At 42.5% G+C, this 23,275-nt stretch overlaps 1 protein-coding gene across 11 annotated transcripts in view; it reads right to left on the bottom strand.

The window, feature by feature from the left end:
- Positions 1-23,275, bottom strand: part of PPFIA2 (PTPRF interacting protein alpha 2) — a 656,694-nt gene that overhangs the window by 225,467 nt on the left and 407,952 nt on the right. For all 11 annotated transcript variants that reach the window (XM_063927696.1, XM_063927698.1, XM_063927701.1 and 8 more), the window contains one exon: positions 13,223-13,297. In XM_063927696.1, coding sequence (XP_063783766.1) covers positions 13,223-13,297 — 75 coding nt within the window. The remainder of the gene's footprint in view (positions 1-13,222; positions 13,298-23,275) is intronic.

The following is a 23,275-nucleotide window of genomic DNA, read 5'->3' as shown; positions in this document are numbered from 1 at the left end:
CTGATGCCCTTTGAACTTGCCACACGTGAAGTCAGTTCAGACACTGCCAGCCTGAGTCAGGTCATTCCCCTCATCAGGCTTTTGCAGAAGAAGCTGGAGGCATTGAAGAAGGAGCTAACACGGAGCGATTCCGCTAGGCATGTGGGACTTGTGGATGCAGCCCTTAATTCGCTTAACAAGGATTCACGGGTGGTCAATCTGTTGAAATCAGAGCACTACATTTTGGCCACCGTGCTCGATCCTAGATTTAAAGCCTACCTTGGATCTCTCTTTCCGGCAGACACAGGTCTGCTGGGGTTGAAAGACCTGCTGGTGACAAAATTGTCAAGTCAAGCGGAACGCGACCTGTCAACATCTCCTCCTTCACATTCTCCCGCAACTGGGGGTGCGAGGAAAAGGCTCAGAATTCCGAGCCCACCCGCTGGCGGTGATGCAGGGCAGTCTGGAGCGACTGCTGATGCTGACATCTGGTCCGGACTGAAGGACCTGACAACGATTACGGACATGTCGTCTACTGTCACTGCATATGATTCTCTCAACATTGATAGAATGGTGGAGGATTATATGAGTGACCGCATCCAAGTAGGCACGTCACACAGTCCGTACTTATACTGGCAGGAAAAAGAGGCAATTTGGAGGCCCTTGCACAAACTGGCTTTATTCTACCTAAGTTGCCCTCCCACAAGTGTGTACTCCGAAAGAGTGTTTAGTGCCGCCGCTCACCTTGTCAGCAATCGGCGTACGAGGTTACATCCAGAAAATGTGGAGAAGATGATGTTCATTAAAATGAATTATAATCAATTCCTCCGCGGAGACATTGACCAGCAGCAATTGCCTCCACAAAGTACACAGGGAGCTGAGATGGTGGATTCCAGTGGGGACGAATTGATAATCTGTGAGGAGGGGGATGTACACGGTGATATATCGGAGGGTGAAGATGAGGTGGACATCTTGCCTCTGTAGAGCCAGTTTGTGCAAGGAGAGATTAATTGCTTCTTTTTTGGGGGGGGTCCAAACCAACCCGTCATATCAGTCACAGTCGTGTGGCAGACCCTGTCACTGAAATGATGGGTTGGTTAAAGTGTGCATGTCCTGTTTTGTTTATACAACATAAGGGTGGGTGGGAGGGCCCAAGGATAATTCCATCTTGCACCTCTTTTTTCTTTTCTTTTTCTTTGCATCATGTGCTGATTGGGGAGGGTTTTTTGGAAGGGACATCCTGCGTGACACTGCAGTGCCACTCCTAGATGGGCCCGGTGTTTGTGTCGGCCACTAGGGTCGCTAATCTTACTCACACAGCTACCTCATTGCGCCTCTTTTTTTCTTTGCGTCATGTGCTGTTTGGGGAGGGTTTTTTGGAAGGGACATCCTGCGTGACACTGCAGTGCCACTCCTAGATGGGCCCGGTGTTTGTGTCGGCCACTAGGGTCGCTAATCTTACTCACACAGTCAGCTACCTCATTGCGCCTCTTTTTTTCTTTGCGTCATGTGCTGTTTGGGGAGGGTTTTTTGGAAGGGCCATCCTGCGTGACACTGCAGTGCCACTCCTAGATGGGCCCGGTGTTTGTGTCGGCCACTAGGGTCGCTAATCTTACTCACACAGCTACCTCATTGCGCCTCTTTTTTTCTTTGCGTCATGTGCTGTTTGGGGAGGGTTTTTTGGAAGGGCCATCCTGCGTGACACTGCAGTGCCACTCCTAGATGGGCCCGGTGTTTGTGTCGGCCACTAGGGTCGCTAATCTTACTCACACAGCTACCTCATTGCGCCTCTTTTTTTCTTTGCGTCATGTGCTGTTTGGGGAGGGTTTTTTGGAAGGGACATCCTGCGTGACACTGCAGTGCCACTCCTAGATGGGCCCGGTGTTTGTGTCGGCCACTAGGGTCGCTTATCTTACTCACACAGCGACCTCGGTGCAAATTTTAGGACTAAAAATAATATTGTGAGGTGTGAGGTATTCAGAATAGACTGAAAATGAGTGTAAATTATGGTTTTTGAGGTTAATAATACTTTGGGATCAAAATGACCCCCAAATTCTATGATTTAAGCTGTTTTTTAGTGTTTTTGGAAAAAAACACCCGAATCCAAAACACACCCGAATCCGACAAAAATAATTCGGTGAGGTTTTGCCAAAACGCGTTCGAACCCAAAACACGGCCGCGGAACCGAACCCAAAACCAAAACACAAAACCCGAAAAATTTCAGGCGCTCATCTCTAATTTGCAGAGAGAGTTAGATTTGGGTGTGGTGAGTTCAATCTGCAATCTAAATTGCAGTGTAAAAATAAAGCAGCCAGTATTTACCCTGCACAGAAACAAAATAACCCACCCAAATCTAACTCTCTTTGCACATGTTATATCTGCCTCCCCTGCAGTGCATATGGTTTTGCCCAACTGCTAAAAAATTTCCTGCTGCGATCAACTCAGAATTACCCCCATTGTGCAGTCTCTGCACAGCCCAGGACTTACTCAGGTGCTGCGATCACATCAGGCTGTTCATGACCGGATTTGACGTCCGACACCCTCCCTGCAAACGCTTGGACATGCATACATTTTTCCAAACGTTCCCTGAAAACGGTCAGTTGCCACCCACAAATGCCCTCTTCCTGTCAATCTCCTTGTGAAAGGCTGTGCGAACAGATTCTTTGTACAATCCATCGCTGGGCAACGATCCGCTTTGTACTTGTACGACGCACCTGCGCATTGTGGTGCATATGGATGCGCAGTTCTGACCTGATCGCAGCGCAGCAAAAAACTAAGCATGCGATCAGGTCTGAATAACCCCCTACGTCCAGTAGTGCATTTCAGTTCTTTTACGGAGTCTTTTTCTGCTCCCAGGTAAGTGAGTGGAAGGGATTTTTTTTCCTGTTATTTGCACTTATATTTAGCATCTAAAATATTTTTTTTCCTTTTGCCAGTTCTATGTCGGGGGGGGGGGGGGGGGGGGGAGCAGCCATGGAAAGACACAGGGGGGAGACAGCCATGGGGAAATACGGGGGGGGGGGGAGAGTCATGGAGAGACAGGTGGTAGGCAGTCATGGGAAAATAGGGGGGGGCAGCCATGGAAAGACACAGGGGGGGAGGCAGCCTTAGGGAAACACAGGGGGAAGGCAGCCATGGGGAGATTCAGGCCAGAAGGCAGCCTTCTGGAGATACAGGGGGGAGGCAGCGATTGGGAGACTCTGGGGGGAGGCAGCCTTGGGGAGATACAGTGGGGGAGGGAGCCATGGGGAGACACCCCTAGCAGCCATGGAAAGACACAGGGGGGAGACAGCCATGGGCAGCCATGGAAAGACACAGGGGGGAGACAGCCATGGGGAAATACGGGGGGGGCGGGGGAGAGAGTCATTGAGAGACAGGCGGTAGGCAGTCATGGGAAAATAGGGGGGGGCAGCCATGGAAAGACACAGGGGGGAGGCAGCCTTAGGGAAACACAGGGGGAAGGCAGCCATGGGGAGATTCAGGGGGAAGGCTGCCTTCGGGAGATACAGGGAGGAGGCAGCGATTGGGAGACTCTGGGGGGAGGCAGCCTTGGGGAGATACAGTGGGGGAGGGAGCCATGGGGAGACACCCCTAGCAGCCATGGAAAGACACAGGGGGGAGACAGCCATGGAAAGACACAGGGGGGAGACAGCCATGGGGAAATACGGGGGGGGGGAGAGTCATTGAGAGACAGGCGGTAGGCAGTCATGGGAAAATAGGGGGGGGGCAGCCATGGAAAGACACAGGGGGGGAGGCAGCCTTAGGGAAACACAGGGGGAAGGCAGCCAGGGGGAGATTCAGGGGGGAAGGCAGCCTTCGGGAGATACAGGGGGGAGGCACCGATTGGGAGACTCTGGGGGGAGGCAGCCTTGGGGAAATACAGTGGGGGAGGGAGCCATGGGGAGACACCCCTTTAATTTAACCCCACGCGCACACTTGGGGGGAGGGGGCGCCATAGCACACATGTGCTCCGGGAACCGTGGCTACACGCTACAAATGAGTCTGAAAAAGGCTTCCCTTCTCCTGACTAGCAGGGAAGTCAAGCTACACACCCACTAAACTCCTGTCTATGTCACTCCCACATGACAGAACAGTTCTGCGCGATCGCATTTTCACCAGCCAGACCCTGCCCAGAAACTCCTATTTTACAGATATGCAAATACATATTGGCCTTGCACTCCAGAGTGACTCCCATGAATAAGGATTTGGACAATCTATAGTAAATATTACGGTGTTAGTGTTATTGCTATATTTAATACAATTTTGTAATATCAATTAAATTATTAAAAAGTGTCTGTTTTATTTCTGACAGTGCTGGAATCCATTATTACTAAAGATAAATAAATAAAATAACATTAATATGCATGGACATAAAGAAACAGCCAAATGTACATACGCTACGGATTTGAAGGACAATACAGCTGTGATGGCATTTGACTTCACTAATCTCTGTCTGTGTCTGGGATGCGGTCAATTTACCTACAATCAAAATCCCAACGGTCAAAACACAGACATTTAAAATACTGACAAGGTCAAAATACCGACATTTAAAATGTCTAGAGGTCAAAAAGTCGACATGAGTTTTTCATGATTTTTTTCATTGAAACCGACTTGTTCATACTTTACCATCCCAGGAGGAATAGAAGAGTGTGCCGAGTGCAGTGAGGCACTGTGCCAAAGTATGTCGACATACACACCAAAAAAGGGGTGGTCTTCAGTATGCCGGCTGTCGGGATCCCGGCGCACAGTATACCGGCGCCAGCATACCGACACTTATTCTCCCTCGTGGGGTTCCACAACCCCCCTGGAGGGATAATAATACAGTGTGGCGCGCGTAGCGCGCCACCGTGCCCGCAAGGGGCTCATTTGCGCCCGCCACACTGTCGGTATGCCGGCGGTCGGGCTCCCGGCGCCGGTATGCTGGTCGCCGGGAGTCCGGCCGTCGGTATACCATACTACACCCCCAATAAAGGACCTGTAGGTGTTTTGACCTTGTCGGTATTTTGACTGTTGGTCAATTGTTGCCGGTATTTTGATTGCAGGTATTTCATACCAAACCCCTGTGTCTTTTCTGTGCTTATTCCCTATTTTGTCTCAGCAGATATACAGTATTTGAGATTATTATTTTAGCACTAAATAAAACCTATTATAATGTCATTTGTTGTAGGGAGCATAAAACTCAGTGTCAAATGCACATCTAATATAACATCTCTACATAAAGAAGTCCAAAGCCTTGTCTAGAATATTGCAATTTTCTATGACCCACTGCTAATTACATATGAACCTGCGCATGGTTTAATTGGAATATGACAAATACTGCCACGGGGACAAAATCTGTGCCGACAAACTTCTGGAATGAACATTCTGGTTAATAGCACAAACAAACATAATACTCTGCTGACCATTTCAATCTTTTAAAATACAAAGGATTAAAATGAATCTAGCTGAAGAAGTCTTTAATACTCAGATGCCCTACATTTCTTTTCTATACTGTGTATGTGGTTTTCAACCTATTTAGCCAGTGATACTACTAAATGACAGTTACATGCACTGTGGCATATTCACATTGTAATCAGAAGAGAACTGAATATCTGCTATACTATGCTCTCTGTTATGTATAATCAGGCTTGGACTGTCTCACAGGGGTAAGGGGGAAACCACCGGTGGGCCCTACTGCCTGGGGGCCCACCTCCTGCTCTAAGGATCAGGTTCCAGACTTGAAATGATACATTATACATATGTTTCCTTATACTGGACTATGGTGTATTTTGTACAGTGCATTGCTGTTATTAATCTGGTACATTATCATGCATGCAGCAGCTGAATTTACTGTATATATTTATGAAGGGGCCCAAAAATTGCACTCTCTAATGGTTAGTCAAACCAATTAGGTGGCAGGCCATACCCCTACACATGGTCCAATACCACTGCATTTCCCCGGTGGGCCCTACATGCCCCAGTCCGACACTGTGTATAATAAACAGTACGCTAGAATTTACGGAGCATATTATACAAGGGTAATCGAGAAAATAAGGACCCTCCCCAATTCATGGTCAGGAGGTCTACCCAACCTGTTTTCTAAGTGCATGAGAGTGGCGTGCTGTTATGGTTGTTTTTGGCGATATTGTTAAATGTTACAATTAATCCTACAACACAAAATCTCTCAGACTGTGAAGTGAGGAGTGTTATTCGGTTCTTGAATGTGCAGAAAGTGAGAACTGACTAAATTTATTATAAATGAAAGAAATAATGTTTATGTATGACTGCCGCCCATTGCAGTCTGTGAATTTATTTCAGCAACAATGCACTGAAAGCTTTACTCAGTGAAACGGATAGTGGCCACCCATACGGTAAGTGCCGACAGTCTTTATAATCCTACTTCCAAAAAACGCTTTTATTTCAGCTTCTGTAAGAAAGAAGAAAAAAGCTGCAGGCATTGGTAATGTTAAATGTACCACAACATAATAGGTTGTTATGTAATCAAATCTATTTGCCTACGTGTTCTACTGTAACACTGAGAGAACGTTTACAGAGTTGATCAGGGTTTTATTAGACATACTGTAGCACTTACTGCTAGTACGGGGGGGACGGATACCCCTTTAATTATCACTGGTTTTCTCTTTTTTTTTTCTTTGTCTACATTGGCAGGTTGGTCATAGAGTGTAAACTATCTTAAGTCCTTACCTAGAAGTTCATTAATTCAGTCACTCCCCCCTCCCTTTTTTTTATCTTCATTTGTTCTTTTTTTTTTTATTTGATAGGGTTGTTGAGTCCGGGCAGTTTAGACCTAAACGGGTAGGGTTCTCAGCAGTGAGCAAGCAATAATAGGCAGCTTGGCAGACAATCATAGCAAGGCAGCTGTATTTTCATTTGCTACCACCCAGCTGCAAAGTAACTAGTTTTGCAAGATCCATGAACTAAAGCTGGGTATACACAATGCGATGTGTACACAGCGACATCGGCAGCGACGGGACCCAGCGGGGGAGCTGGCATCGGCAACTGCATATACACTTGCCAGTGCCAGCAGGGATGGAGCGATGGTAGTGGCCATGCAGCATTCGGCAGCACAGCCCTCGCTAACAATATCTTCTGTCGACCCTGCATGTAGGGCCGTCAAAGGATATTGCTGACAACACGCAGGAGCACACATCGTCAGCGACATAGCGGCTACCCACAAGACGATATGCCCAATATGTTGGTCAGATCCGCCAGAACGGACAACATATTGTCTAGTGTGTACCCAGCTTAACAGTGAGAGCAGACCTTTACTGAATTCACTGCACAGGAGGCCCCCATGGAAAATTGTGACATTGCACATATACAGAGGATAATTAAGTAGTGGGGTGGGCGCTTGATAAGCATATAAATATAGTATGATATGAGAAGGATCAATACAATGGGAGCCTTATGTAGAGAGACTATAAGAGGGGCATGGTATAGATAGTAGCAATATGGGGGATTATATGGGGAGCATACTGTATACTAATGGGGCCTTTATGGAAAAGCATCAGTGAAGGGTGGACATAAGATGAGACAATTATTATGAGAGCCATATTATGAAAAAGTAATACAGATGTAGACCCGCTCATCTAGCCTACAGTTTTATGTTCTCATGGCAATCCAGGCGCGCCACGCATGCCCACAACTAGGATGCGAACGTGCGTCTTACTACACGTACGCACTGGAATATATGGGTGGCGTAATAAGCCACAGCTTGGCGTACTAAGTCGCAACTGTGTCTCAGCGCAGGGTGTGTACCCGTGCAGCAGAGCCGCATGCTGAATGAGCATGGCTACCCTTGTAAATGACATCATGATATAGAAGGAATTAATTTAGTTAAGGCATTACATAGAAGAATCAACAAAAGGTGATCAATACAGAGAGGTCAATGATATTAGGAAAAATAAGTACATGGAACATAAGTCGACAGAATCAAAAAAGGGGTAACAATGATATGGAGGACAATTAATATGACGTGATAATATGAGGGAGATTTAATAAAGGGGCATGACATGGGTGAGAATCAATATGCAGGAGTATAATATAGGGTACATATAATTCAGATTAATACAGGAGACATGATATGAAGAAAATTAATATGAAGTATAACAAGAACAAGGTATGGATTGTTTAATGTTATCCTCCATCTTTTTCTACCTAATGTACATAGGTACCCATTAGATGACTTGAGTCACTGATGATACAGTCAGAGTTTCTCCTTATATTTTTACAGTGGAGTAAACAGGTAAACAACCATTGGCGTGAAACAAGTGATGCCATTGAATGGAAAACCCATTGCCATGGTTCTGAAATCATTGTGCATGGATGGGCAGAGTGCATTAAGAATAAGGGGGTATCATGTAAGTGTTTTGAATGCTAGTTCTTTTTTCAGCTTAAAAAGCATTTATAGTACACAATTGCTCTGCTAAGTTGAAGGGCAGCACTTCCCCTGTTACATGGGTGGTGGTTAAATGTATGCACCATTTGAGAAATTAACCACTCCTCTTTAGCATATGAGGAGTGTTCCCTATTCAGTTCAAGCTGTCACTATGAAAGTGACTGAGTGATGCTAGTGACTGTCTTCCTTGAAGAATGATGCTGTTTAACCTGCCTGTGTAAAGCTGCCCTAAGATTAGTTACAGAATTACACTTGGCACACAGAAGAGAAACCGAATGATTCCTTTAAGAAATAAGGTAGTTTAAACCTTTAGGATTAGGGCTGGCATGAAGGAACATCAAATGACTTAGCCTGCCTATGGTGTGGCAGTGGGTATTTCTGTGTTGGACTATTTAAGAGCTTGGTGCTGTGGGCCAAAGCCTCTCTGATTCCAGTCTTCCCACCCTCCTTCCCTTGTAGTTTTTGTTGGCTTGTGATTGATCGTTGGCTATTTTGTGGCGGGAAAGAACGGCAGCTCACCAGTCCGGGTTGCAATAATTTATTTTGGGTGCGCTCCCTTCGTTGACTGGTAGTTGGCTGTACCACCCAAAATGGGGTACAGTGTCATCATCCAAACGGGTGGGTAGTCAAGTTAGAAGGTGAGTGGCTACCCTTGGTGGTGTTATCGTTGAGTCATGCGCCTTGAGCAGTATCCGCCTGCAATGCATGTTGTTGGTTGTTATTGTGCATTTGGCTGAGTCCGGTCGTGTTTTCTTTGCCACCATACTTTCTCTTAAATATAAAGTTAAATAAATAGCTAACAATTTCTCTGCCAAATTTATGTCTTAGTGTCTTTAATTATAAATTATTGCGATGATGATGATTATTAATATTATTATAATTATTATTATATTTATTGGTTATGGATTTCTATACATGACACACCTCATCCAATAGCAGGTTTACAAGTATTGTGCTTTCAACTGCCTACATGTATCCAATAACTAAAACATACAGTGGTACTACTGTGTATATGTACAGGATAAAAGCCGGAGTACATATAGCATGGCATAAAAAGGACACTGAAAATACAATAAACATACATAAAGCGCACTGATGTAACTGGATAAAATCCTCTGTTGGTACATTATTATGTTAGGCCCCTGACAAGTAAGGTTTTTAGTGACTGGAAATCTTGAATTATGCTACAATGGAGTAGAGCTTACTTCCCCCAAACAGATAAAGGTTCTCTCTTTGGGAAGCGGTTACAATACTGCTAGTCGGGATCCCGGCGGTCCCAATGCCGATGCCGGAATCCCGGCTAGCGGGAAAATGCCGTGGCTGGAATACCGGCGCCACAGACTATTCCCCCTCTGTGGGTGTCCACTACACCCATAGAGGGAGAATAAAACCTGTGGTGAGCGCAGTGAGCCACCTTGCCCGCAGCGTGGCGAGTTCAGCGAGGTCGCAAGGGGCTTTCTAGTGGCATACTGGTGGCTGGGATGCCGCTGTCGGTATACTAATATAGGCAAAACTCACCTGGTTTTGCACACAATAGTGTTGCCGGTTTAAATTCTGCAAATTGGCAGATTTGCAATTCCACCATTTAGTAAACAAAGCCCTCACTTCCTTTTCTAGTCTAGCTCTGCTTCTACATGAAGCACAGGGCCTGGAAAATAACCGTTGCATTCCCTTTGAAAAGACAGTTATAAATGTCAACAGATGCTCAGCAAAGGCAAATATACTATCCCTAGATATAATGTTAGACAGTCAGAAAGGATTTTCTGTGACCTGCTGCACAAGCATTTATTTGTTTTGAAAATACAATAAAATTCAGATTACAGGTTGAAAAAAATGTTATAATGTGGAGAAAAATTGTTTTATATGTGAGATATCCAAAATGCTTAGGGACAGAAGTATTTGGATATAAGATTTTTAAGTATATTGGAATACTTGCATACCATAATGAGATATACCCAAGTCTAAACACAGAATGCATTTATGTTTCATATACACATAGGCTGAATGTATTTTTATACAATATTTGTAATCATTTTATGCATTAAACAAAGTTTGTGTACATTGAGCCATCTAGAAAGCAAAGGTGCCACTATCTCAGTCACGTTCTAAAAATTCTGTATTATATTCTGTATCAAATGACAGCAAAAGGACTAAACTGGTGCAGTAAAAATAAATACAAAGAAATAGTGGCATAACATTAAATGCAGCTTTGAAACACTGATTGGAAACTTATATTACCCCTAGACATTGCGCCAGACAAAGGGCATGTCTTATCTCATGAACAGGAATGTCTGTTCAGGATTCATGAACATGCATCATTATGAATACAGAATTTAAAATCATTTACCGACACTTCACTCCAGCAATTTCAAGCTACGTTGAACTGTCAGTTTCTGTCTTATTAACATAAAATATTAAAAAGTTTCCTTTCATGACAAACAATTTACAAAAAAATCTTGGTGCTGAGTAATAGCGTTATTATGTCAGTGAATTATTTAAAATGATCTCCCCGTACAGAGGTTGAACAGAAACATTATTGGACGAATTGAAATTGCTATCTAGGTATTTTAATATGCAATCAAAAAGGTTAAGCAGCATTTTCCCAGCAAATGATTACAATCATTATATTGCTGGGAAATAACTAAAACATGAAGCTGAAGGTTAGGGCGACATATTACTCCATGAGTGAAAACACTGGCGTTGCCATGATTATGTTCATTATGACAGCAAATACACAGTCTGAACACAACACATTTTCTCCTATTATCTGCTGCAACATATCTGCCCACGTTATTGAGCCGCTGGGAGCCTTGAATTGGCCTATTTGGAAGCACTAGTTGGAGATATGTGTTGACTTGACATAGAAATCTACAGTTTTGCAACAGAAAACGTAAATGCAGTACTTACTCCACTAGCATCCAGTATCTTTTTAAGTATTTTCATTATCAGTAGTGATTATGCCATATGTTACATTTCACTTTTAATATGTAGATGAGAAGTATTTTCAAATATTAATGTATAAAAATTTGGAGCATTATATGGGCTTGTTACTACAAAACATATAGCTTTCAATGGGAAACAAAAGTTCCTAAAATTACTTTCTCAATTAGTGCTCATGAACAAAGGTTGTCCTCCTTTCCATGTTGTTTCATTTTAGGTTCCCAAATTAATAACTTGTAATAGCGAATGATCTTTAAAGTCCCATTAGCACTTGAAACTTAGTAGGTTGTTCCCCTCTCTAAAGCCCCAGGAGCAACTTCATGCAGATATTATTCACTGTGATCTATTTATTCATCTAACAGCCAAGCTGAAAACTGGGTCAGTGTGATGCTACAGGGGGTGTCTGAGGGAATTGAAAGAAAGTGGGGTGGGGTGTGGGGAGACAAGCCAGAGGTACCAATCGTGGACATTATAGCATTTGGTTGGTCCCACAGATCATTTTAAGGTAGGGAAGGCGCCATTAAGTATGCATGTGTTCAATATTTCCATATATCTTTTGAAGAAGTTACATTTCAGATATTTAAGTAATATTCAAAGATTAGAGCAGGCAGGAGGTGGGGGTATATCATTGATATAACCCAGACAGGTAACTACAGCATGCCATTAGGCGTTGGTGTTTTATACTAACACCTAATTAGCACCCTTTAATTATTTTGTACTCTAGGATTTATCCTATGCTTCATTAGGACTATGGTGTCTATGTACTGAGTCTTGGAGAGAAATAGAAGAGAGGGAGATAAAGTTCCAGCTAGGTTTGAAAAATGACAGTAGCTGACTGGTTGGTACATTATCTCCATCCACTTTATCTCTCTCCAGGGCTTAGTACAAAGACCCCTTGATCTTGATTTTTAGTGTGTCTCGGTGTATAGATATATGTTTAGTATGTGTCTTTTTAGAACAAATATTTTAAATATATATTAAAAATGTTATATCTCCTACTTTTTTGACAGTTGCTTCTTCATCGTGTCAGTAGCTAGTGCTACATGCAAACTAGATGAGTGAGATTATGTCACTCAGTTTTCTAGGTGCTGCCTCGGTTCTTTAAACTGTTGGGCAAGTCCTAATTCTATACTGATATGAAGGGTACTCTTTCAGCACTAACATAAAAATGTTTCTTATCAGATATAAATATTTGTAGTCAAAAGGGGATATCCTATTAGCAGTGGTAGTTTACTGCTGCTGATAGGTTCGCCGGGGCTATCCTATTAGCCCCGATGCCAGCATCCTTATCCCATGGGCGCCGGCATTTATTGTGTATTATGCTTCACGTGTCTCAGCATAATCCCTGATAAGCAGCTGCCGGAGCCATGACAACACATGGGATTGGGAACTCATCCTGGTTCCCATGTGTTTTCGTGCAATTGCGGGTCCAATTTTGAACGTTAATAATGGCCTCTAATTGGACACCGTGATAATGAGCATCGGACAAAAATCACGATATCTGTCCATTTTTAATGCCCGAAAATGCATCAGGGCTAACTGGATACCCACTTAAAAGTAAAAAAGCTGAAAAACTGATTTAAATGTTCAAATCCAGTAAGAATCTTGAAGTAGAACAGCATATTTAATCCCCATACTAACTGACAAGGGGCAATACTCCTTTTCACGACTATTGTGATTGATGCAGTCTTCAGTTCACCATGGTTATATGTTGTTTCCACATGGTATCCACTAAATAGAAAGGGATCTCAGAAATATCTGTATCTCATATGAAGTCCCACTGGGCTATGCCCAATTGCCTGAGCAAAATCTAAATCATTTATTTGTTGACTGTTTCAAAAGATGTGCTGCAGGACCTAATGCTTCACAAGTAATATACTGTAACTTAATGGGATTTATCTTTACCTCCTGGTTGGCAGCAGCTAGTTCTTCTTCCAGTGCAGAGACTCTTTCTAAAGAAACCCTCAGCCGTTCCCTTACCTAGAAGAAAAATCAAAATGTGCAGTAACAGAATTTTTTTTATGCTTCTGTTGAGTAAGCAAGAATACATACATTTAATTTGCTTTTATTTTAAGCTCCTTGAGAGTGCTAACAAAATAATAATTATATATATATATATATATATATATATATATATATATATATAACTGTAACACTAAGTGCAATCTGAATACATTATTCTGACTTAAAAAACCAATAAGTACGTTTCTATACATTTTTACCTAACAATAGTTTTTATTAAAGTATAATAACTGTGAGAAACTTGTGCTGGGGAACAAGATAGATTATATATATATATATATATATATATATATATATATATTGACAACATAAAGACAACAACTTTTTTGGCAAAAATAATTATAAAAACAGCTATTATTTAGCAATATCCACAAATAACTATAGGAAATGTGATGGAGAAACAAAGTGGCAGAAGACTAAATGTTTAGTCCTTTATGGCCTCAGATATACTTGTACAAAACTAACTACTACAGTATATAATTGACTTATGAGTCCAATGCTCTACATCAGAATCCTGAACAGAATGCATCTGCTGTTTAATGGCAGTGTCTCAAGTACCATAAAGATGGTTCCACAAAAGTTTTAAGGTCCAAGTTAATATATTATTAAGTACTTTTAAAAATAATCAAAGCAAACATGACTGCAAGGACTTAACCTTGAAATACAATCAAGAACTAGCGCTAAGGTTGAAGATCTCCCACAAGTAGTTTTGTGATGGAGACTCTGTCTCTTTGAGTCTCAGACCATCTGGATAGAGGCTGAGTATACAATAGAATTTACAGCCCTAGTTGAAAGATCTGAAAGTTTCCTCATATCCTCACTTAGGGAGGTTTATTTTAGTCTCGGGCATGTCCACGTTATGATATCAAACCTGTCTGGCTCCCTCTTCAGGAGTAAAGCCGCGTTGTTGTTCATTTTCCCCTTTCTGAGCAATATCACTTGTAATATTGCCCAGTGTGTAGGCATTAGGTAGTGAATGATACACGCTCCCTCGGGTCAGAAACACAGAATGCATTTATGCGGGGTGTGTATGCTAAATATAGTTTGTCCAGGACTCCGGGAAGTTCAAGGGAAATCTATCAACGATATCGCTCATGCAGCATAGCTTCTAGTGTGTACCCAGCTTACCAGAGTTCCTGGACCATTTCAGTGAGCACTTTCAGTTAGTTGATCAGGGCTTGAGCTGGACAGACTGCCATATTTCTTCTTTCTAAGAATATCATGTTTACATCCACAACCCATTAATGAACACCTGTGGACAGGCTAAATAGGTTGTGCCTATAGCGATCTCCTTTCCTTTAAAGCTCCATACGCTGATCTGTTCTAACTATTCTCAGGATTTGTAAACAAGCCCCAGCTGCTTGCTAGGGCAAATCTAGACAGCTAGCATTAAACAGCAGGATACATAATGCAATGAAATCCTTTCAATATGTGAAACCTCCAGGAAACTACTTTTGTTTTATCATCCATGGTAAATTTCATTATATCATACTTACTTTTAGAAAGATTTTTGACGAACACTGTAGAAACACTTTATAAATTGATTATGACAGCAGATAATAGCCTGCAGTGAGGTTTGTGCTATGCATTCGTATTGTACAATGTTAAATATTTTCTATATCACTATCATAGTTTGTCATACATGGAGAATTATAGTTTGGGAACTTTTACATATTCACTTATGTTATTAAGGGGCCTAGTCATTAAGGTGAATGGATCCATTACACATGTGGAAACAGCAGTGTTTTAAGTAACTAATTACCCATTAGGGGAGGCGGTCAAGATCCCGCTGGACGGGATCCCGGCGGTCGAAATACCGACGCCGGAATCATAAACCAGCACAATCCCGACATATTCTCCCTCCGTGGGTGTCCACGACACCCATAGAGGGAGAATATAATAGTGTGCCCGCAGCGTGGCGAGCGAAGCGAGCCCGCAAGGGGCCGCGTTCCGCTCGCCACCCCTGTCGGTATTGTGTGGTCGGGATTCCGGCGTCGGTATTTCGACCGCCGGGATCCCGTCCAGCGGGATTTAGTACTGATCCTCCATCAGCTGTGGCATATTCATCAATATCTGAAAGCTGTACATTCTTTGCATTGAGGAGGCCTGTTCCCTTAGTGGTTTGCAGAGCGTTTTGAGGCTCCACACACCCCCTACCTTCTTCTTACTCTCGTTTGTCCTCTTTTTTCTTTTCTTTCTTCCTTTTCCTTCTCTTTCCTGCCATGGATCTTCTCTTCCTCTTGTATGTACGTTTATATTTACTGTTGTATTGATTGTAATTAATGTTCGAATGGTGTTCTATTGGAACTACTTGAGATAATTTGCTGTGCTGAGATTATGATTCGTTTTGTATGTCTCTGCTCACTGTATGACGAACAATCGTTTGTTTTTGTGTTATTCAATACTGCCTGTTTAGCTTGTTTGTCTTGATATGCAAAAACTAATAAACGTTTATTGGAAAAAAAAATATCTGAAAGCTGAATGTTTTTGGAGCTATGTATGGGTACACACCAGAACGATCGTGATTGTTTGACGATTGTGATTAATGATCGTGAGACGATTTCCCTTCAACTTCCCGGGAGCTCCTGGACAGGCCCAGCCGCCCATGCTCACAATTTGGCAAAAACGGTGCATTTGTGTCAAACGATTCCGACCCGACTTCCGATCCAATGCATGTTGGTACACAAAACACCAGGCGACCATCTTGCGCCGATTGGCCTGAAATTTAAATAATGCTTAGGATTAGCTGAGGGGGTACACCGCACAATGCTGGAGAAGATGGCGGCGGGTGTTTACAAGAAATGCCACTCAAATGACGCGGGTCGCATGATGCAAACACACATGATCAGCACACGATGGGCACCCAATTGGAGGTCGGATTGATGAATCTTGACTGCTGCAGGTCTAGATCTCCATTTCCACATACGAGCGGCAGGTACGTGCATCGGATCGGAATCATACGATTCAGCACTTTTTCCATTAGATTGCGTCGAAATCGGGGCTTTTTACACAATGTCGTCCTGGTGTGTACCCACCCTTACATGTGGAACCAAAGCCATTTTCAGACAGTGTTAGTTACCAGAGCCTCATTGCTTACTGTTGAAAGGAGTTCTGAAGTGGGAAGAAGGATCCCTCCACCTCCGCCAGCCCTCTCTGTATGTAAGTTCACACATGCACACGTACAACGCATGTCGGTGTAAACCTTTGCTGCTACTTATTACAGGCAAAAATGACAGTGCAAGCGATTGTGGGAAAGCGGTTTTCCAGAGAAGCTGTCCCGGAGCCACAGCAATACAGAATTTCTCTGTTACTGAAATTATTTGCCTCAACTCGCATTGAGTTGAATACCTAATTAACTCTGAGTCATTGGGGCTTGATCATGAATAGGCCCCTAAATGTTTTCACATACGATAGAACCATGCATTTATGATCTCTCTTAAAGTATTCCATTGATGGCGTATAAAGACTTTAGCAGCACATAATCAGTTTATTCTTGCAGTCTTTGTAGTTAGTGTCTAATGCTGCTGGTTTCAAGGGGTATTATCGATAGACATACACCGAGCAATAGTGAGAATGGAGAATTGCATTTGTTATTTTTCTAAAAGGGACTACGGGGTCTATTTACTAAGCTTTGGGTGGAGATAAAGAGGACCAGCCAATCAGCTCTTAACTGCCATTTTCAAACACAGGCCCAGATTTATCAAGCCTTGGAGAGTGATAAATTGCCTGGTGAAAAAGTACCAACCAATCAGCTCCTATCATTTTTCAAACACAGCCTGTAACATGGCAGTTAGGAGCTGATTGGCTGCTACTTTATCACCGGGCAATTTACTGTATCGCTGTCCAAGCCTTGATAAATCTGAGCTATAGCCTGTAACATGGCAGTTAGGAGCAGATTGGCTGGTAATTTAACTCTGTCCACTTTATCTCCACCCAAAGCTTAGTAAACAGACCCCTAACTTTTTAACCATACATACTGATATCCTGCATGACCAATAAAAATGGTAATTTACACCTTCTATATTGAGTACATATGTGACAAACTGTAGAAACATAACATTTGAAGGCAGATAAGAAAAAGCCAATTAAGTGAGTCCATTTTTATTTCTAAAACCTCAGACCCTCAGCATTTTCTTCAGATAGTACAGGACATGTTTACAGCTACTTAAGCAACACAGTGGATATCAACTTTTCAAAATGTGTCATATTTATCTAAATGATCCAAATCAGACTACTCTTAATTGTGTGGGATTTTTACTCATGCTTTTTTTTACATTCTTGGAATGATCCTGGAGCTGAAAGAAGTGTTGCTATGGCAACTAACTGAAGATGAATATATCTTCAAGATCAAGTGGTTGACTAAATGTGTAATTTGATCTTGTATTTGGTGACCTTTGGCTTTGGTATTTGCATTATACGTTATACAAGGCAGCAATATTAATATTCTAAAAAACCTGAATATCAGCCCATCCATTGCACAGTATAGGGAACTGTATAATCTGTTGCAAATTATTATTCACAAGGCTGGAATGTAGATTTTTTTTATAGACATACTGTATATGCATACATTAATTGGTAAATAGGGGCAGATTATTAAATTTGACATTAAAGTCACAAAATTACTATTACACATTGCTGCACATAGCAGTGATTTGAAACGCTCTCTGGGGACCATGTTTCAAAGATGAGATACCAGGACACAGGCTACCTGGCTGAGCTACAGTTCTGCGCATGCATGAGTCGTGATTACCAAACTGGGATTTAATAATTGCTGTGGTAACCCCTTAATAAATAACCCAGAAGCCCAAAAATGAAGCAGTCCTCATAAAATTAATGCTTTTGGAGAAATGCCCCATTTTTGGGCTCAATAAATAGGCCCCAAATAGTGTATACAGACTATGAATATTACTATCCAGTCAAAGGCCAAACAAGAAAATCAGACAGTTGCCCCCAAAGCACATATAATAGGTGTTTACTTTGTTATTAGTAAAGATGAATTATTATTCACTATCATTAGTATGACCTTTTCTGATAAATTACACCTCGTCATACTGGATATGGAACGAGGTGTGTCTCTAGTATTTGATCAAATGTTCATTAAGGTCCAGAGCAGGGCCGTCTTGTCGTATGGGCTCAATGGGCAGTTCCCCAAGGGCCCCAGGAGTATAATGGTCCTAGGCTTATAGCTGATGGTCCCCTTTTTCCAGGGGTACCAGATTTTTGAAAATCGGCCCTGGGGTACCGGAGATATCCAACTTCAAAATAGTAGTCCCCATTTGAGCCTGTTAATTGCTCTTCCCAGCCAGGTAACTCGGGTTTTTTTCTGAGGGTATTCTCCTCCAAAAGCTGGAACTCTCTCCTTTCAGTGGACACTCGCAGCTTGTCTCTATTATGCCCAGAATCAGAGATATCTGCCTTCCAGTAGCTGGTCCCTGCTCTAGCTCCACATGCTTGCTATGCAGTTTTATATTTTCATTGGTGGCTTGCTCTGGCTCCTGAGCTCTGATCCCCAAGTCCCCAGTACCAACTGAAAGGTGGGTCTCTCTATTTTTGTTATCTCATTGAAAACTAAGAAATCTATTCCCAGGAACTGGAGATATCTGCAGTCGAGCAAGCTGCCCTCCCACTAGAAAATGATGAATATTAAACCCACTCCACTATCCAGCTCCCCCCCCCTCCCCCCACTGCGTATTAAACACTCCATACCACCCTGGAGGTCATGTACAAGGGCCCCTTAATCCCTTAATTCAGCCTAATGTCCCCTTCTACACTTTACTGTTCTCCCTTACTGCCCCATCTCTCACCATCTGTGCAGCAAAGGAGTAATTAGCAGAAATTACTGCTCCAGGTCGTACATGCTGAGCGGAAGATGGAACACACCCTACTGCCCACAGGACATCAAATCTTTTGTTGATGGCACCCCCCATCCCCACCACAGGAGGATGGATAGGGGCTCCAGTGCATTGTTTTGTCCAGGGGCCTACACTGCTGTTAAGTCGACCCTGGTCCAGTGTAACAAAATACAGGGCATAGATTAAAATAACATATTTAGAAAACATAAATAAAAGATAAGTCAGAAAAGGTAAAAAAATAAAATAAATAATAATAATAATAATAATAATAATCATAATCACAATAAATAATTGCAGTTCAAAGAAAAGGAGTGCTTTTACTCAGTATTGACCAGTTTTCAGTATAACTAGGGAAAAAGAGGGTGAGGGAAACTGAAAAAGATAGAACACTGGGGCAGAATTATTAAGCCTGGAGAAGTGATAAAGCAGTGATAGCACCAGCCAGTAAGCTGTGAATTTACATATTGGAGTTGGTGTGTTATCACCTTGCACTTATCACTTCTCCAAGCTTAATACATCTGCCCCAATGGTGTGGGGGTGCAAGAGTGACTATATAAATTGTGAGCAATGCTAATCACATGAAAGGCAGGCAGGTGTAATATGTTGACCACGTGCTCTACATTTTGTTGAAGAATTTGGATGGGATTTTGATAATGCTAGTCATGTATTCCATACAGTGAGTGTGCCAAATTGTATTGAGGACTCGTGGTACCGGAATAAATGTATTTGCTTTATGATGTTATGGTATATGGTTTATCACAGGTACTGATGTGGTCTCCTAATGGTGTGTCAGCAGTCAGGTGTGTCGTTACTTCCCCCTTTTTCACACCGCAGCAGAAAGGCAAGGTTTTCACCCCCAGACACAGACAGTAATCACTCCAGAATTTGTACCAAAATAAATCAGTATTTAAAGACACCAGCATAAAGGCTATGGGGGGACAAATAGCTTAAATAATTACTTCGAAAAAGGGTATTCAGAATTCAGCATAAAGTATAGAAAAATATATTTGTGACAATAACAAAAATGTCAATTGTTCTTACTAGTGAAAATGTACAATTATTTTATTTTTATGCTTCCTTTTATCTAGTGATCGTGTTTTTAAAATATTTTTTATTTCATCATTAACAATTATTGTCTATAATAGTAAAAAGTATTTTATTTAGATTTTTCATTTTGTTTATCCATGACAATAATAAGTTTGAATACAATTATTGATTACTAAATTTGGGTTATTCCTTATTTGCCAATTGCAGCCCATATTCACAGTTTACATAAGAGTTTTTTGACCACATTGAAAGAGTTGACCCCACTTTAAACAGTTCCATTCTGATTGGCTCTTCTATTTGAAGGGTAAGGGACTATAGGGCCCCATACACTACTGCGACATGTCCATCTGACATGTCGCAGGCGATCGCTGGTTATCACCCCGGCAGCCTCCCGTGGGGCAGGATCGCCCAAGATACATCGTATGCTGTCCTTCTGCATACAACGTATCTTGGGTGATCCTGGGCGATCCCAGCCATGCCTGTGGGTAGGACCAGATTGTATCAGCAGCACATTCAATCTGGAGGATCCGATCCGATGCTCACGGGGCCGCGCATCAGATCGGATCAGATACACAGCCAAAATGCCCAATTTCACCCAATATAATCAGGCAAAATGCCCGAATTGGGCTGAAATTGGGCATAATCATTCTAGTGTATGGGGCCCTTTAGTTTATCATAGGAGAAGTGTCACAGACATATTTACAAGGTGTGGCTATTAAATACCTAGACTGATGTTATAATTAACATTTAATTATAACAAGTACATTTTACTCCGTTCACCTTCTGCATCCACACACTGCTATATTCTGTATCTGTCATTTCATTTTTACCTCCGTAACTGATACAAAACAGGTTCTCTTTAATACAGATTTGACTTTAGGCAAAAGAAAGAAGTAACACGCTATGAGGATGGGTGGTACTCGATATACCGACTGTCGGGATCCCAGCTCTCAGCATACCGGCGCTGGGATACGACAACTATTTTCCCTCTTGGGGTGTCCACGACAACCCTGAAGGGAGAATAAATAGCATGGCGCGCTCGCCCCGCTCCCGGCATTCCGGCGGTCGGGATCCCGGCGCTGGTATGCTGGGTGCCAGGTTCCGACAGCCGGCCAGTTGTACTAAACCCTATGAGGACTGGTGAGTATAGAGAGAGTGTTCTAGCCAGGAGCGGATTTGGGGGAGAGGGCGCCCCTAAGCAGAGAAGTAACGGTGCCCCTCCACTCTGCCTAATTGTATTATTTTCATTTATTGGTTAAAAATAAAACGACTAATTTGATTATAGCCAATTTAATAGAATCATAAAAGCCACTAAGACTTTTTATTTATTTATTATTTATACATATTTACAGGGGCAGTATTTACATGTCCTACTCATTTACACTCCATTAAAGATGGCATATAGTACAGGACAGTGGAAATATTTTGCAGTTACTGGTACTTTTTGGTCTGACAGTACCAACACAAGCATCCAAGTGCCGCCCCTAGGCACATGCCTTAAGTACCTAATGGGAAATTTGACACTGGTTCTAGCACTGCAATTTGTTCCTTTGCCCAACAATGCTTCACAGAGAGAGGTGTGTGGGCTGGTGTGTTGTCCTGAAGGAGGATGAAACCATTTTCTACAACTGTGGCCTCTTTCTCCAAATTCTTTTCCGCAAAGTTGCTAGAACATTTTTGTAGTATTGTTGAGTCACTGTTGTGCCTTATGGTACCCAGTCTGCCAAAAGAACACCCTTGATATCAAAGAAAACAATTAACATGGTTTTGAATTTGGATTTGCTTTGACATGCTTTCTTCATTCTTTGTGATGACGGTATTTGCCAGTGTATGGACTGGTGTTTTGTGTCGGGATCGAACTGGAAGATCCATGTTTCATCAGTTAAAATAGTTTCAGCTAAAAAATGTAAATCAACTTGTACCAAAATGTCTGTCCAAATTGGCTTTTGATTTTTTCTTTTAATGCTCGACAGTGAGAAGCCTTGGAACATGGTTTTTGCGGACCGAGAAAAATATTTAATCATGTGTTTCCAGATTGCTAGTGATGGATACTGGTTTGATAGTTTAGGTTGCTGCAGATCTGGATACCAGAAGAGGGAAGAGGGTGACAGCATCTCGAGTCCCAGAACTTCTGTGTCCATACATATTGTTGTGGCCCTGGGTCCATTCTATACGACATACTGAGCAAGCTGTGCATCCAAGTACTAACATTTAAAATTTGGGATTCCCAAGCGCACCCCTTAGTCTCTGGAAGACTCGAAGACATACCCATTGATGTTTACCCGCCCATATGAAATGCAAAGTTTGGTTTTGCAGTAATTTAAAGACATACAGTATGCGGGGACATGAATGAGGATGGATTCAAAAAGGTGTAATATCTTGAAAAGCACACTTTACTGCAGCTATCTAAGCAATCTATGAGATAAAGTAATGATACCAAGATGCAAGATCTTTCTTAATTTTAGAGAGGAAGCAGGGTAGTTCACCTTCGGCCAGGAGTGGAGGAAGAGGGAGGGATGTCCATCACAAAATCTCCGCCAGGAGCAGGAGATGAGGGGGGGGGGGGGGGTGCTGGGGGGCGAGAGTCACAGGTGACAGGTGGTGCCGAGTTCTGGCTCCCAGGTGCCCTCCCTGCAGTCTCAGGTTGCTGCTGCAGCGGCAGCCATGGGACACTGAACAGAGGGGTCGCCGTAGCTTATCAGGATATTGCTTCACCTGCCTGCTTTTTGGGTCTGCGGCGGAGAAAAGACACACAGGTTTCACTGAACCTGAGTGTTTTCGCACAGAATTTTTTTTTTTTTTTTAATTTTACAGGAGATCTAATTGGATACACCGTATTAATATGCCAACTTTTGTGTTTGCTCCACCTGTAGTGGATTTGGCCCCACCCACACGAGGCCACATATTTTTTTTTCCAGGGCCACTTTTAAGTTCCCAATTCACCTCTGATTCCATCATACTTCAAATAGCTCTTTTCCATATAAAATATACCTAATGTCCACATGGACGCAGTGGTGAAGTCAAATGCAAGTGGCCA

The sequence above is a fragment of the Pseudophryne corroboree genome, chromosome 6, assembly GCF_028390025.1.
Source record: "Pseudophryne corroboree isolate aPseCor3 chromosome 6, aPseCor3.hap2, whole genome shotgun sequence".
In the NCBI taxonomy this organism is placed as follows: domain Eukaryota; kingdom Metazoa; phylum Chordata; class Amphibia; order Anura; family Myobatrachidae; genus Pseudophryne; species Pseudophryne corroboree.
This window is presented reverse-complemented; position numbering and strand designations above follow the sequence as displayed.